This window comes from Lactuca sativa, chromosome 5, assembly GCF_002870075.4.
Source record: "Lactuca sativa cultivar Salinas chromosome 5, Lsat_Salinas_v11, whole genome shotgun sequence".
Taxonomy (NCBI): Eukaryota; Viridiplantae; Streptophyta; class Magnoliopsida; order Asterales; family Asteraceae; genus Lactuca; species Lactuca sativa.
This window is the reverse complement of record NC_056627.2, coordinates 276,784,445-276,798,997: the sequence shown is the minus strand read 5'-3', so window position 1 is coordinate 276,798,997 and position 14,553 is coordinate 276,784,445. Positions and strand designations below refer to the sequence as shown.

Here is a 14,553-nt window from a genome sequence, read left to right as displayed (position 1 = left end):
TCTAAAAACCGTACCTAGATTGTATGAAGAGATGAAGGGGCAATACCACGCCATAACTAGTAACAAAATGTGGGTTTTGTATGCATAAAAGAAACAGATATGGTGAGGGCTGCGACCTGTGATGCGATGAACGGGGGAAAGACATGATCTTTTGCAAGGTGGGAACGCTGGACAGGAAATAGTACGACGCCGGAAAAAGGATGGAAAGGTGACGGAGGAGGAGAAGGGAAGGAAGAGATGAGATTGTGAAAACTAAATAGTGTAGGAGAGCAGGGAGCAAGCGACGGTAGTGGTGGCAGAGAAAGTGGTAGAATCAGGAAGAAGAGAGATAGTGGTTGCGGTGAATAAAAGGGAAGGAAGCAAACCCTAGATTTTACTTTGGGTAAAATCGTTCTTTTGTTTTTCTCTTATAGCACGATGTTTTGGACGTATTGTTGCAAAAACATAGGGTCAAACTTTTTTGTGTATACAACATTTTTTAATCCTTATGCTTTTGCATCTATTAAGACTACTAGGTGTGGGCGACACGTTATCACATGTTACCACACCCAAAAGGTGTCATGTCAGCATCCTACTCATACATGGTGTTATAACACCCAAGGTGGAAATGGGCAACATCTAATAACATGTGATAACACCAATTATTTTCTATTTTATTTTTTTTTTTTTTTTTGATGTTTTGTTTTCTATATTTCGATTTTTTTTTTATTTAACGCGTTATATTTGAAACGTAAAAATAAAATTTTAATAAATCTTAAATTAAAAACAACACAAAAAAAATTACAACAAAACACAAACACATTTAAAAACCTAAAAAAACAAAAAAAACAAAAAAACAAAAAAAAAACGATAAAACCTACATTTTTTGCCCTAAAACTATTCATCTTCATCTTCGTGACCAACATAGATGTAATCCGCCAAGTCTTCACGAAGTTGCATGTGTTTTCACTGATCTTGAATATCAACCACTCTATGTAAATATTCCGATGTCCCTGGTTGAAATTGCACATGTCTTGGTTCCGTAGGCGAATACGTTGCAATATTGCGTCATTTATCTTCGACAACCATGTTATGCATTATGATACATGCATACATGATATATCGTAGAGTATCTAACTCATAAGGTCTCGCTGCATGTTCAACTATGTGCCATTTTGATTTCAAAACCCCAAAAGCACGTTCAACGTCCTTACGTGCTCCTTCTTGTCGTCTCTTGAAATATTTGTCTCTTGGATCTATTGGGTGTCGAAACGCCTTCACAAACGTGGAATATTGTGGATATATTCCGTCTGTAAGATAATACCCAAACTTATATTCATTTCCATTCACTGTGAAAGGAGCATCCGGGGCTTTTCCTGACAAAAGGTCGTCAAATATTGGTGATTGATCGAGAACGTTGACGTCGTTGTTAGAACCCGCAACCCCGAAAAAAGCATGCCAAATCCATAAATCTTGTGAAGCAACGGCCTCTAATACCAACGAAGGCGCTCCATGATGACCGCTCGAATACTGGTCTTTCCACGCCACCGGGCAATTTCTCCATTTCCAGTGTGTGCAGTCAATGCTCCCAAGCATACCCGGAAAAACATGTCTTTCTTCATGCGCCGCATATAGTTGTTGCATATCATGCAACGAAGGTTTGCGCAAGTATTGGTCACCGAAGGTTTCGACAACACCTATTGCCAATAAATACAAACTTTCTCGTGCGGTCCTCTCAGACATTCTCATATAATCGTCAACAGAATCGGGTGACTCCCCCATTGCCATAAGTTTGATTGCAGCAACACATTTTTGCAACCCTATGAAGCCTCGTTTGCCTCTAGCATCATATCTCATTTGAAAAAATTCATATCTAAATAAATATTAAACATGTAAAAATTATATTTATTTTTATCTAAAATTAGCATTTTATAAATTAAAAAAGTTGAAACAAACGATACCTAAATATATAGTAAACAAACGATACCTAATTAAATATTAAACATGTAAATTTGTATTTATTTTATCTAAAAGTGACATTTTGTAAATTATAAAAGTTGAATCAAATGATACCTTACTTCCATAGCGTTGGCTATCCTTTCGAAGACATTTTTTCGCAAACGAAATCTTCTTTTGAAATCGCTTGGCTTGTAGACACAATTTTCCGCAAAGTAATCGTTAACTAGCCGTCGATGCCCTTCCTCACGATCTCTATTTAACGCCGCACGCCGCGTGAGTAGTGGAGATGGATCTGGCTGTAGTAGGCTGTCTGTGTAATACTGGTACATCATACTCACGAACAAATCGTCTTCGTCATTATCATCATTGTACGGATGAGCTGGATCAAATTCATTCATAGTTGGTTGATTTTTGTGTTTGTGTTTTGAGTGATATAGAAATAGAGATAGATATTGAGAAATATGTGTAGTAAAAAGAATGAGGTATATATAGATAAAAGGAAAATATAATTAGTAATTTTTTTTTTTATCAAAGTTACCGTTTTTAAACAGTTGAATTTGCAAACGTTCGAATTTTCACGCGTTACCACACGTTACCACCATCACACGCCATAACGTAACACCTAATAACGGGAGGAGGCCGGTGTTCCCCCGTTATGGCGCCGTTATGGCGCTGCCACATCAGATAACGCCATTTTGGTGTTGCCCACACATGGTTGTCTAAAGAAAGCATCATATAAGACTCCACATACAACAAGAATAAATTATTATAAACACCTATTCATGCATGAAAAAAAATAATTTTATTAAATATCACAAATGTTTTTAAATGTATAAGAATATGATAGAAAGAAAAAATAGAAGGAAACTTCCCATTAAAAAAAAAAAAAAAAAATAAAAAAAAAAAATAAAAAAATAAAAAAAAAAAAAAAAAACTTACCTTAATTTAGAAACACTTCAAGAAAATAAAATTACAACATTGTAAAAAATATATCACAATTACATCGTAGTGCACTTATAACTTATAAGGGGGATTCAAATTTCGACTTGTAATAACAAACACTCACCTAAAATATCATGGAATCGGAATCCAATAAAAACATATTCGATAAGATTGACCAAGGAAACACAAATATAAAAATATCGAATATTCTTGGAAATATAAAATAACGGACCCATGAATGTAGCATATGGGTCAGAATTGTCCAACTTTATAAAATGTAATTATAACTTTATAAAATGTAATTTAATGGACTCTTTTGTACGAAAAAATTGATACTTTTTTACTTAGTTTGATTTGTAGAGTAAAATAATGTGATTTGGAAGAACACATAAAAAATTAATCCAATTTTTTTTGACTTGGGTGATGGTAAAATTACCTAACTATCATTAAATATATTTTAAAATTACAATAATCATTTTAAAAATACAACCCTCTAATCTACAACTTAGTTGATATCTTTTCAACGTTGAAAGTTGTTTTCGTTTTTAAAAGGCAAGTCTATGAGAGTTGCATTCGCATAAAACTCTTCCAAGTTGTAAAGTTCTCTCTGTTCCGGAAGAAATATGTGCACTACTATGTCACCTGAAAATATACACAAATCATCTGTCATGTCATGTCATGTCAACACTCATACTGATACTGATACTGTTTCTACGGTTAGTTAGGGCCTAACAGAATCTTTTTTTTTCTCCTTGTATTGGATAAAGTGATGTATGTTACTTTTCTAGATAAAGTAATAAACCGTTTCAATATTGTTACTAAATGACCATTTTACCCTTACAATCCAATAAACGATTTTAACAATGAAGAGTGAAAAAGAAAACCTACCAAAGTCTAACAATGTCCATGAATTCGGTTTTGTATCTCCAGTTGCAAATATCCCATATTGTTTTTCAGCTAGATCATTTATTCTGTTCCTGTGGTAGAAAATAAGATTAGCATTTAGCAAAACAGACTATATTTAAATTTGCACCTCTCATGATGTTATAAAATATAAATTATTTTAAAAATTGTTACCTTATGGCATCAATTTGAGGTCTAGAAAAAGCAGTTGTAATGAGGAAAAACTTTGTCCAATAAACCAGAGGCTTAACAAACAGGAGTTTTATATCTCCACCCTTCACATCACTTGCAATCTTTGCCATTGCCACAGCAACTAAACAAGATTTTTATAAAAAATAGAATACGATAATTAAATTAACAATCTGAAAGTATAGATTTTTATAAGATTAAAAAAATCTGAAGGGCTTACAAGCCAAGCACTCAGCATCATCATCAACATCTGCAACAGGAGATTTTTTGTCATTGCTTTTGTAAACAACCTTCCCATATTTCTTAAACAAGTCATCATACATGTCATCTGTATCTTGACTTGTATTCTGCTTCTGAATCCACAAAAACCAAATAGTTTTGTTTACAAAATTATTAAGTATTGTGAAATTACATGATATTATATCTAATGGAAATGGAATTTAAAAAAAAAAAAAAAAAAAAAAAAAAAGGTATCACGAGTTCATACTGCTCCTAGAGCCATTGGGGCAACCACAGAACTCTTCAATGGTCTGTGTATGGATGTGACGAACTTATAGCTCTTGGCTAAATGTGAAGACCTCCATTGATTAGGGTTTGGGGTTAAATGGCAAAGCTCATGTGATGTTAAGCTGCTGGAACTGAATCTGACAAATGATGATGAACAAAGTAAGTGTTTGTTAGATTTGAGTTTATTTGTCATGATTTTAAACAACGAAGAAGAATTCCACTTCCACCAAGATGTTTTATGTCTTTTACAATTTAATTTCCATGGGATAATGTTTGTAGAAAAGAGATACCTTCGATTCTGAATGTTAAAAGTATTATTTTTTTCAAATTGATATATGACAAGAGTTTTGTTGCAAGTTTAATGGCAGAATTAATCAAAGGGAAGATCAATGTGTAACTCTATTCTTTGAATCTGAAGACTTGCTCAAACTCTGATGTAGTCAATCAATCGGCACAACTCTTAATTTACGCCGATAAACATTCGAAACATTTAGAAGATAAGTTCATGCGCATCGAAGCAATAATTTAACGGAGAATTAGGGTTCTTACCTGATTTGAAAGGAAGCAGCGACGGAAGTGGCCATTTTCTTCTCGACAAGACTCCCTAGCGTAGAGGATATCTTAAATTTCAGAACATTTATCCCTTCCCCATTTCATTGAAGACGTATGTAACCCTCCTACAAGATCCAAATATCGCTTTTGCCCTTTCACACGTGTGCTTTGATTATCTCATTTGTGATTTTAAAAGTTTATATTCGTCTTTAATTATTAACTAGATAGGAAACCCCGCTTCGGTGTCGGATTCGCCGCTAATATCAAAGAAAACCGACATTATGTAAAAGATGGTGTCATCGTTTAACGGTCGTTCGTCATGGAAATAGGATGCTATAGTTGGTTGACTATGAAAGTATGATGCCTAAAAATGAAATAAAGTAGAAGCAAATTGAGATCTATTCTCTTTTTAAAACACATATGTTGGATTCTTAAAGCTATACAGATAAACAAAAACACATTCAAAATTTAAGTATACATCTTTAATCACTAAAACAAAATGCTTATATCAAAACTTTACAATATGTGATCATGTCATTTTGTTAGAAACAGAAAGATGTAAACAAATGGACAGAGGGTAGATGGGAGAACATCTATTGGTTTAACTTTACTTATATCAAATTGAAGATGTCATCGTGCAGTCCATCCCCCATCATCCTGAAAATAAAGCAAGATTTGACTTGGCACATAGTTACATAGGAAAGTTTGACTATTGACCAAATGTCTAAAATGCCCTTTATTTTCATCAATAGATACATACCTTGGTAACATATTTGAGACCTTTTTGATAAAGGTGGGAAGCTAGCTACTGATAACAATCGATCCTGGATTGCCTCAATCGTTTCAAGAATATCCATGATGTAGGAAATCATGCCAAGTATAAAAACAAAATAAATAAACAATAAGTAAAATAAAAACTGAATTTGAGATATTTGTAGTCAAATAAACTATATAACAGAGGAAACAAATAGATAAGAAAAATAATCATTTTGGTTTGGGCCTTTAACTTTTAAATAAGGCAAAAGAAATGGGGTTGCTAGGCATAATCCAATATTCAAAGAAAACCCATGCATTCTGTTTCTTGATATTGTTGTTTTTGTTTTGTTTTCTGTTTTTATGAAGAAAAGTCAAATAGTTAGGACTTAGGAGAGATTAACCTGTAAGAAACAGGGAGAGATCGGCTGGAAATTGAGTTAACCCACATCCAAATTCCAAATAAACGTTTCCATTTGACCTTTCATACCCTGTGTTGGTTCAAAGTAAAAAAGCAGTGTTGTAAAAATCTCAATTAGGTCCCGGTTAATCCCTAGGCGCTACTAGACCGATTAGAGAGCGCCTAGCGATTAATCCATGCATACAAAATGACTGAAGCAGTAGAGCCCGATGAAATTTTAACACTTTAAAGAAGTTATATCTCAATAGATACTATTTGAGGTATGATTAGTGTTGTATTTATTATATTAACCTATTTTGTTATGATATTGGTGGTATTTATGAACTTTTGTATGATATTAGTCGTATTTAATTTTTTAAAATCTAACAAATTAGCAATTAATGTTCCCCGATTAATCTCCGTCTAGCCGATTAATCCCTTAACCTCAGTCCACCCACTAGCTAACGTCGAACGATTTTTACAACCTTGGTAAAAAGAATATTACACCTGATAAAAAGCATTCTTGTTAAAGCGTTACAACAATATTATTCTCAAAAGCAATTTTCTATAGAGAATGTCAGAAACATAGTCAAATGACTGAAATTGAAGAAATATACCTTCGTCGATTACATGTGCTTCTTTCTTCATATACTTGAAAATAGAATACATGACTGCTATACTTACTTTGTATGGTACTTGTATCATGTAAATTGTTAGTCAACAATGTCACTCATCAATCGTACAACATCAACCTAGGCCAAAAGGATAATCATATAAGAAAATGTCATTTTTACAAAAATGAAGAGTGTGTGAAAGACCAATCAAGCTTATATCAGTTTTCAAGTAACATAAAGATAGTTAGTGCCAATCCATTAATCATTTGATATAGGAGATTAGATTTGTACCAACGGATATTGATACATCGTAGGAGGTTCTTGTCCACCGAGACTACAGTTTAAAAATCATCAAAGCTTAATTTATTGCCAAAACGTAACATCACATATCGGTTTCACCTGGGCATTTTTACAAATAGTTGGCATGCGTTGTCTATGTATTAGAAACAAATAAGAACAAATAAGCAAGAGATTAAGAAATACCTTTAAATAGAATCTGAAAAGGCTAATCAAAACCCATAGTTGTAATAGCTTTTGTATAGCAGCAGTTCCAAAGTGATAGAGTGAAACATAAGAGATGACTGAAACAGCACCTGTAACAGCTTCTTTATCAGACTTTCTCAACATAACAAAATAAAAGCTAGCCAAACTTACAACTAATGATCTAATTAAGCAGAATCATATTTATTGAAGTTTTTATACCTTTCTTCAAGTCGGTAGCTATGACAGTTCCATCTTCCGAAACTTGAACTTTATGCTTCTTCTCGGTTCGTTCATCGGCAATTTGGGTGGTCGAACCACAAACACCATCGGCAATTTTTTGTTCTTCTTCCAACTTACAAACCAGACCTAAGTTAAACCTCAAATTAGGGTTTAAAAAACAAAATCGTTGTTAATACTGTAAAACCCAACCCCAAAACTTCCATCAAGGTTAACAATAGATTATCAATCCAAAACCCTATGCAAAATCAAGAAAAACCCAATGAAGATTCTTTTTGAAGAATCGAACCAATTTTACAAAATCAGAGCAAAGCGGGAGAAAGAAAGAATAATAAGAAGAAATCAGAGACGTCTGTATGTTGAAGATGACCATAACCATCTTGTAACATTGCTGCAAACACACTGCCCTAAGCACCGGCTCCAACGCTTACGATTCTTAAAGGATCGTCGTCTGTTTTACCCAATAAGTTACGAAGGTCGTCGACTTTAAAAATATATATATATATAATTTATGAATAGAAATTAAAAAAAGTGTACTTGGTAGACAGTGATGATGGTGGAGAGGAAAGAAACATAGACTGTTGGAGTTTACATAATCGATTTAGAAGACGGTGGTGAACGATCACCTGTAGGGTGGTAGTGGTGAGAAGAAGAATCGAGAGGTGATGGAATAAGAACAGAGCTGAGCCGACTCTTAAGTTTCTAGGCAGGTCGTCGGTGAGGGAGCAGAGGGTAGAAGATGAGCGGTGGTGGAAGGATCGAGAAGTTGAGGAAGAAAGAACATTTCGGGAGGAAAGAAAGGTTCGAGAAGCAGGTGGTGGGGGATTAAACTATAACCATGGTACACTAACTAACCCTATGAATAGTGGTGGGTTAGGTACTGTAGCTAAGGAAGGAGATTTTTAATATATATATATATATATATATATATATATATATATATATATATTATGGATTAAATTAGTGGGATGGTTTATATGTTGTATGTTGTAACAATTGACGAGTTTATTAATTTTATTATGTGCTTGATTTGTGTGGTATAGGGTATATTAAAAAGAAATTAATATCAATTTTTGAATACCATGTAATTGTTAAAGTAATATTTTTATTGAATAAGTATGTAAATGAACCCAAATCACAAAAAATTAGTAATTACAAATTTCTAAATACTTCTTTGAATACAACATTAGATGTCATGTTGCTAAGGTTACCTTCATTGTCTAAAATTAATATTTTCAATATGTCTCTGCAATGCAACATACAACTGCTCATGAGTAAACACTGTTTTTCTCAAAAACAAACCAACATTTGATATCAACTGTCCTTGATTTTGGTTTATTGTCATCGCAAAACATACACCAAGTGGAAATTGTCTCCTTTGAAAGGTGAAAGGAATCATTTTATCCGAAGGGGTCAATGACATTCTTGGAATAAACGTACGATTTTCTATATTACTTCCAGAAATTATCTCTATTTATATAACACGCTTACCCAATGATATAACTTGTAGCCTCGTTCCATTACACAAACCGTATTTATGATCAATATTTCTTAATAACACAGCCAGAACGCTAACTTTTAATACCAATTTATGAAGTGGCAAACTTGAAGGTTTAAGGCCATTTAGAACATCAGGCGAGTATAATGATTCGTCAAAGTCATCGTGTAGAAATCCGAATGACAAAGACTATCTGAACTTAAGTATTCTTTTTCTGAAGAATTTGGTAAACATAAAATCAGAATCTTTCATTAATTGATTATAAATATAAATACAAATCCATAGTTGGAAATAAGGAAAGGATAACAACTAAACTTAGAAAATATAATAACTAATATTTAGGAGATAATAACAAATATTTTGCTCCTCCTCAAGTTGGAGCATGTAAGTCTCGAATGCCCGACTTGCCAAGTAAACTTTTCAACCTGTCTGACCCTAGCCCTTTAGTGAATATGTCAGTTAACTGTTCCTTTGATTGATGCATACTGGTAAAAATTATTAGGACTCAACTCGTTCTCTAATGAAATAACAATCCATTTCCACATGTGTTTTTCCGCTCATGGAAAACTGGGTTGTTAGTAATATGCCATGCAGCTTGATTATCACACAAGAGAGATGTTGCCTTCGTAGGAGCTAACCTTAAGATTTTAAGTAACCAACGCATCCATAAAATCTCATTTTGGGAGTTCAAGGCGTGTAAAGTGATTGAGCTCTTTGGGGTTAAGGAAACCATCGCTAGCCGTCACTGGATCACTGACACGGAGAATGCTCAGCGGACGAGTATTTTCCCTGAGGGGGAAAATGTGGGATTCATATCCTGTCTACTGAGGGACAGAGCACGAGACTGGTGGCAAGAAGTTACCCGAGCTGTAGGGACGGAGACGATGACTATGATGACATGGGAGGAATTTGTTTAGAGGGTTCAGAGGGAATTTACACCAACTATCAAGGTGCAACAGTCGTCAAGGGAGTTCCAGGACCTTCGCCAGACTACAAAGATTGTGGCAGAGATTACTGCCAAATTCAGGGAGCGAGCATTGTTGGTCCCGCAGTACGCTGCGGATGAGGAGATGAGGAAGACAAGATATCATGATATGCTGAGGGATGATATCAAGGAGTCTATGAGCTTCTTGGGGTGCAAGACTCTGAATGATATGATCGAGAAGGCTCGCGAGCGGGAGATTGAGTTGGAGCTCAGGATGAAGCGGAAGCTAGAGCCGGTTCATACAACTGTGGGTTAGGCTAAGAGACCCAAGACCTTCGATACCTACACTAGAGGCCAGTAGGATCGGGGCTGTTGCGCCAAGTGTGGCAAGCCGCACAGTGGAACTTGCTGATCAGCAGGTTCAGGATGTTTTAGTTGTGGCCAGTCAGGCCTACGTGAACGGGGATTGCCCTAAGAGTGCTCTGATTTGCTTTTATAGCAATCATATCGGCCATAAAAGGCTGATTGTCCGAGGTTGTCTGGGGGAGCAGTGGTGACGCTTGCGCCAGCCACCTTGAGGATTACTAATGGCCGCTAGGGCAAGAAAGAGGCTCCTGTGGTGAAGAGCAGAGATTTTTTGCTGACCACCAATGAGGACCGTGCAGTGTCGGATGTAGTTACTGGTATGTGTTTTAACCCTATTTTTTATTGCTTTCTTTGTTTATGCTTATGTTTATTATGATCTTGTATAGGAACCTTTTTGGTCAATTGGTTGTCTGCTTATGTTCTGTTCGATTTGAGGACTACCCGATCCTCTGTATCTCTTGCGCTCAACAAGAAGTTTCGAAATGCTTCGGGGACTTTGGATTCCCTCTAGAGCAAGGTTTTGAAAACCGGACCGGAGACCGAACCGGTCGTCTTACTGGTTCGGTGTTCAAGTGGTCCAACCGGTCAGACGGGTCTCAAAAACCGAAAAAACCGGATGATGTCATAATTATATTTAATTATATAAAAAATACAAAAAATGAAAAAATAAATATTTTTTAAAATTTCCGGTTTTGACCGGTTTTACCGGTTCAACCGGACCGGTTTTTACCGGTTCACACGTATACCAGTTTTTGGCCTTTAAGAACCGGATCCGGGACCGGTTCCCAGTTAAACCGGTCGAACCGGCCAGTTTGGTCCGGTTTTCAAAACATGGCTCTAGAGGTGGAGATTGTGGATGACCGTACCGTGAGTGCTTTGAGGGTTTTCCGTGGGTGTGTCATGAACATGTTTAGTGACAGGTTCTCTATTGATTTGGTGTCGTTCCCTTGAGAGGATTGAAGGTTATCATCGGGATGGATTGGTTGGGCGCTAATGGATCATGATTGATTGCGAGCGGCATCTAGTGAGAGCTCGAACCCCAAGTGGGGGGAAATTAGTTATTACTGCTGAGAGAGCTTTGCATGGGCCAACTTTTTGTTCAGCTACGAGAGCCATGAGAGATCTGCAACAGGGTTGTTCTGGGTTCTTAGCTTATGTTTATGATATGCGGGTTTAGGACATTATAGAGTTGAGTAGGATACCCATTGTGTGGTATTTTCCTGAGGACTTTCCTAGAGTGCCTCCCAAGAGGCAGGTTGAGTTTCAAATTAATTTGGTACTTGGTGCCGCTCCAATAGCCAAGGTGTCGTATCGCCTGGCACCAACTGAGATGCAGGATTTTTCTATGCAGTTGTAGGAGCTGCTAGACAAGGGTTTTATTCGTCTGACCAGTTCTCCGTGGGGAGAACCGATCCTATTTGTGAAGAAGAAAGATGTTTCACATAGAATGTGAATTGAATATTGGGAGTTGAATAAGCTAATAGTAAAGAACTATTACCCACTTCCTAGGATTGACGATTTGTTTTGACCAGCTTCAGGGTGCATCTTGGTTTTCCAAGATTGATTTGCGGTCATGATACCACCAGATGAGGATGTACAGAAGACAGCCTTCAGGATTCGTTATGGTCATTACGAGTTCTTGGTGATGCCTTTCGGTCTAACCAATGCACCAGCAGCGTTCATGGATCTCATGAACCAAGTATACAGTTCGATGTTGTATCGGTATGTGATTGTTTTCATTGATGATATTCTGGTATACTCTAAGACCAAGGAGCAACACGAGCAACATTTGCGAGAGGTGTTGGAGACCCTAAGGAAGGAGAGGCTTTATGCCAAGTTCTCTAAATGTGAGTTTTGGTTGCACGAGGTGCAGTATCTGGGGCACATCGTCAACATAAGGGAATCTTGGTTGACGCGACCAAGATCGAGACTGCGATGCGTTAGGAGGTCCCGAGGACCGCATCTGAGATTCAGAGTTTCTTAGGTCTCGCGGGGTATTATCAGATATTTATCAAAGATTTCTCCAAGATTGTTGTGATATTGACCCGTTTGACAAAGATGAATGTAACCTTTCGATGGGGGCTTGATCAGCAGTTGGATTTTGGGACTCTGAGGAAGAGATTGTGTGAGGCCTTGATTCATATTCTCCTTGAGGGTTTGGATGACTTTTTGGTTTATTGTGACGCCTCCATTTCGGGTTTGGGAGTTGTTCTTATGTAGAGGTGTCACGTGATTGCTTACGCTTCGAGGCAGCTGAAGCTCATGAAGTGAACTACCCTACACATGATTTGGAGTTGGGGGTCATGGTTTTTGCCCTAAATATCTAGAGGCACTATCTATATGGGACCTAGTGCACTATCTACAATGACCATAAAAGTTTGAGGTATTTGATGGACTAGCCGAATTTGAATATACGACAACGGAGATGGCTGGATGTGGTAAAGGATTATGATGCGAGATCCTATACCACCTTGGGAAGGCCAATGTGGTGGACGATGTTTTGATCCGCAAGGTGGCGAGTACTCCTATCATAGATGTTTTCTTGAGGATGGTTGTCACCTCGCCTCTATTAGAGTTGATCAAGGAAGATTAGGTGGAGGGTTTGAAAAAGGAGAATTGGAAGGTCGAGTGGACCAGGGGGAAAATTCCCTTGTTTGTCAAGGACAACCGTGGATTGTTGACTCCGTATGGTAGAGTTGGGTCCCGACATCAGGTTGGGTGAGACAGACAGTTCTGGAGGAGCCACATAAGTCAAAGTTGTCTATCCATCCTGGGGCCATGAAGATGTACAGAGATTTGAGGTTGAGTTATTGGTGGCCCTGTATAAAAAGGGAAATAGCTTGGTTTGTTGAGCAATGCCTGACTTGTAGGAAAGTCAAGGCCAAACATAGAGACCCCACGTCAAGATGCAACCTTTACCCATTCCCATGTGGAATTGGGAGGAGATCACTATGGATTTCATCACAAAAATTACCAAAGACGACATGTGGTGTTGATTCTATCTGGGTCAACGTGGATAGATTAACCAAGAGTGCGCATTTCATTTTGATTTCTGAGAGCATATCTGCAGAGAAGCTAGCTGATATTTATGTATGGGAGGTGGTAGTTCGGTACGGAGTGCCATTTTCGGTGGCTAGTTGCATTTTAGTACATCAAAACACCCTCATACCGATAGCCAGAGCGAGTAGACGATCCAGACGCTCGAGGATATGCTTCGAGCTTGTGTGTTGGATTTTGGAGGGAGTTGAGATACTTACCTTCCAATGGCCAAGTTATCCTACAATAATAGTTATCATGCTAGTATTGATAGACAACCAATCGAGATGTTGTGTGGGAGGAGCTGCAGGACACCGGTTTGTTGGGGCGAGGTTGGTCATCGGGTCATGGGAAGCACTAAGATGGTGTTTAAGACCAACAAGTTTATTTAGCAGGTGCGCAACAGGTTGCAGGTCGTTCAGAGTCGACATAAGAGTTATGTTGATCGACGACATTCAGACCTCGAGTTTTAGGTAGGGGACTTGGTGCCGCTGAAGGTGTCACCTTGGAAAGGTGTCATCCGGTTTCGGAATCATGGCAAGTTAGGCCCCCAGTTTATTGGCCCTTTCAAGATTACTCCTGGGTGGGCAGGGTTACATACCGACTCGATTTTCCTGATGATCTCAGTCAGATCCATAAGACTTTCCACATATCTCAATTGTGGAAGTGTGTATCCGATGATTCAACAGTGATTTCGTTGGATGATATTCAGGTGGACGAGCACTTAAGTTACGTGGAAAGGCTGATTGGGATTCTTGACAAAAAAAAATAAGATTCTGTGTAATAAGGTGGTGAATCTGGTGAGGGTGCAATGACAGCACTGAAAGGGCTCCGAGTGGACGTGGGATCCGAAGGGCGAGATGAGGGAGCACTACCCAGACTTGTTTGTACTAGCAGACTTCAAGGACAAAGTATAATTCAAGTGGGAGAGAGTTGTAACATCCGATTCTAGGTACTATTTCTTTGGTACTTTAAGTTTAAGATTTTTGGTAAATTTGGTCCCTCATACGTTGGGCGTACGTTTGGTACATTGTGCGTACAAGATCACTTTGGTCGCGCATGGTTAACCATGTACACTAGGCATACGTGGTGTACGTCTGCCTAGTTCAAACCCTAATTTTTAGGGTTTGAACCCTATTTTTTAGGGTTTGAACCCTATTTAAACATCATTATGGCCTTTGTACACCTACCCTCATCAGCCTCCACTGTT

At 37.5% G+C, this 14,553-nt stretch overlaps 2 protein-coding genes across 2 annotated transcripts; both read right to left on the bottom strand.

The window, feature by feature from the left end:
• Window positions 1–1,047: 1,047 nt before the first annotated feature.
• Window positions 1,048–2,336, bottom strand: LOC111893370 (protein ALP1-like). The gene is made up of 2 exons (XM_052763706.1): window positions 2,053–2,336; window positions 1,048–1,852 (listed from the first exon to the last, which is right to left on the bottom strand). The coding sequence occupies exons 1-2, from the start codon at window positions 2,334–2,336 to the stop codon at window positions 1,048–1,050; spliced, it is 1,089 nt and encodes a 362-aa protein (XP_052619666.1).
• A 965-nt stretch (window positions 2,337–3,301) lies between these two features.
• LOC111893380 (protein Iojap, chloroplastic) lies at window positions 3,302–5,176 on the bottom strand. Its single transcript, XM_023889444.3, has 6 exons — window positions 5,029–5,176; window positions 4,460–4,616; window positions 4,193–4,325; window positions 3,958–4,096; window positions 3,769–3,857; window positions 3,302–3,522 (listed from the first exon to the last, which is right to left on the bottom strand). Exons 1-6 carry the CDS (start codon window positions 5,061–5,063, stop codon window positions 3,401–3,403), a joined length of 675 nt encoding a protein of 224 aa, XP_023745212.1. The 5' UTR covers window positions 5,064–5,176; the 3' UTR covers window positions 3,302–3,400.
• Window positions 5,177–14,553: the final 9,377 nt, after the last annotated feature.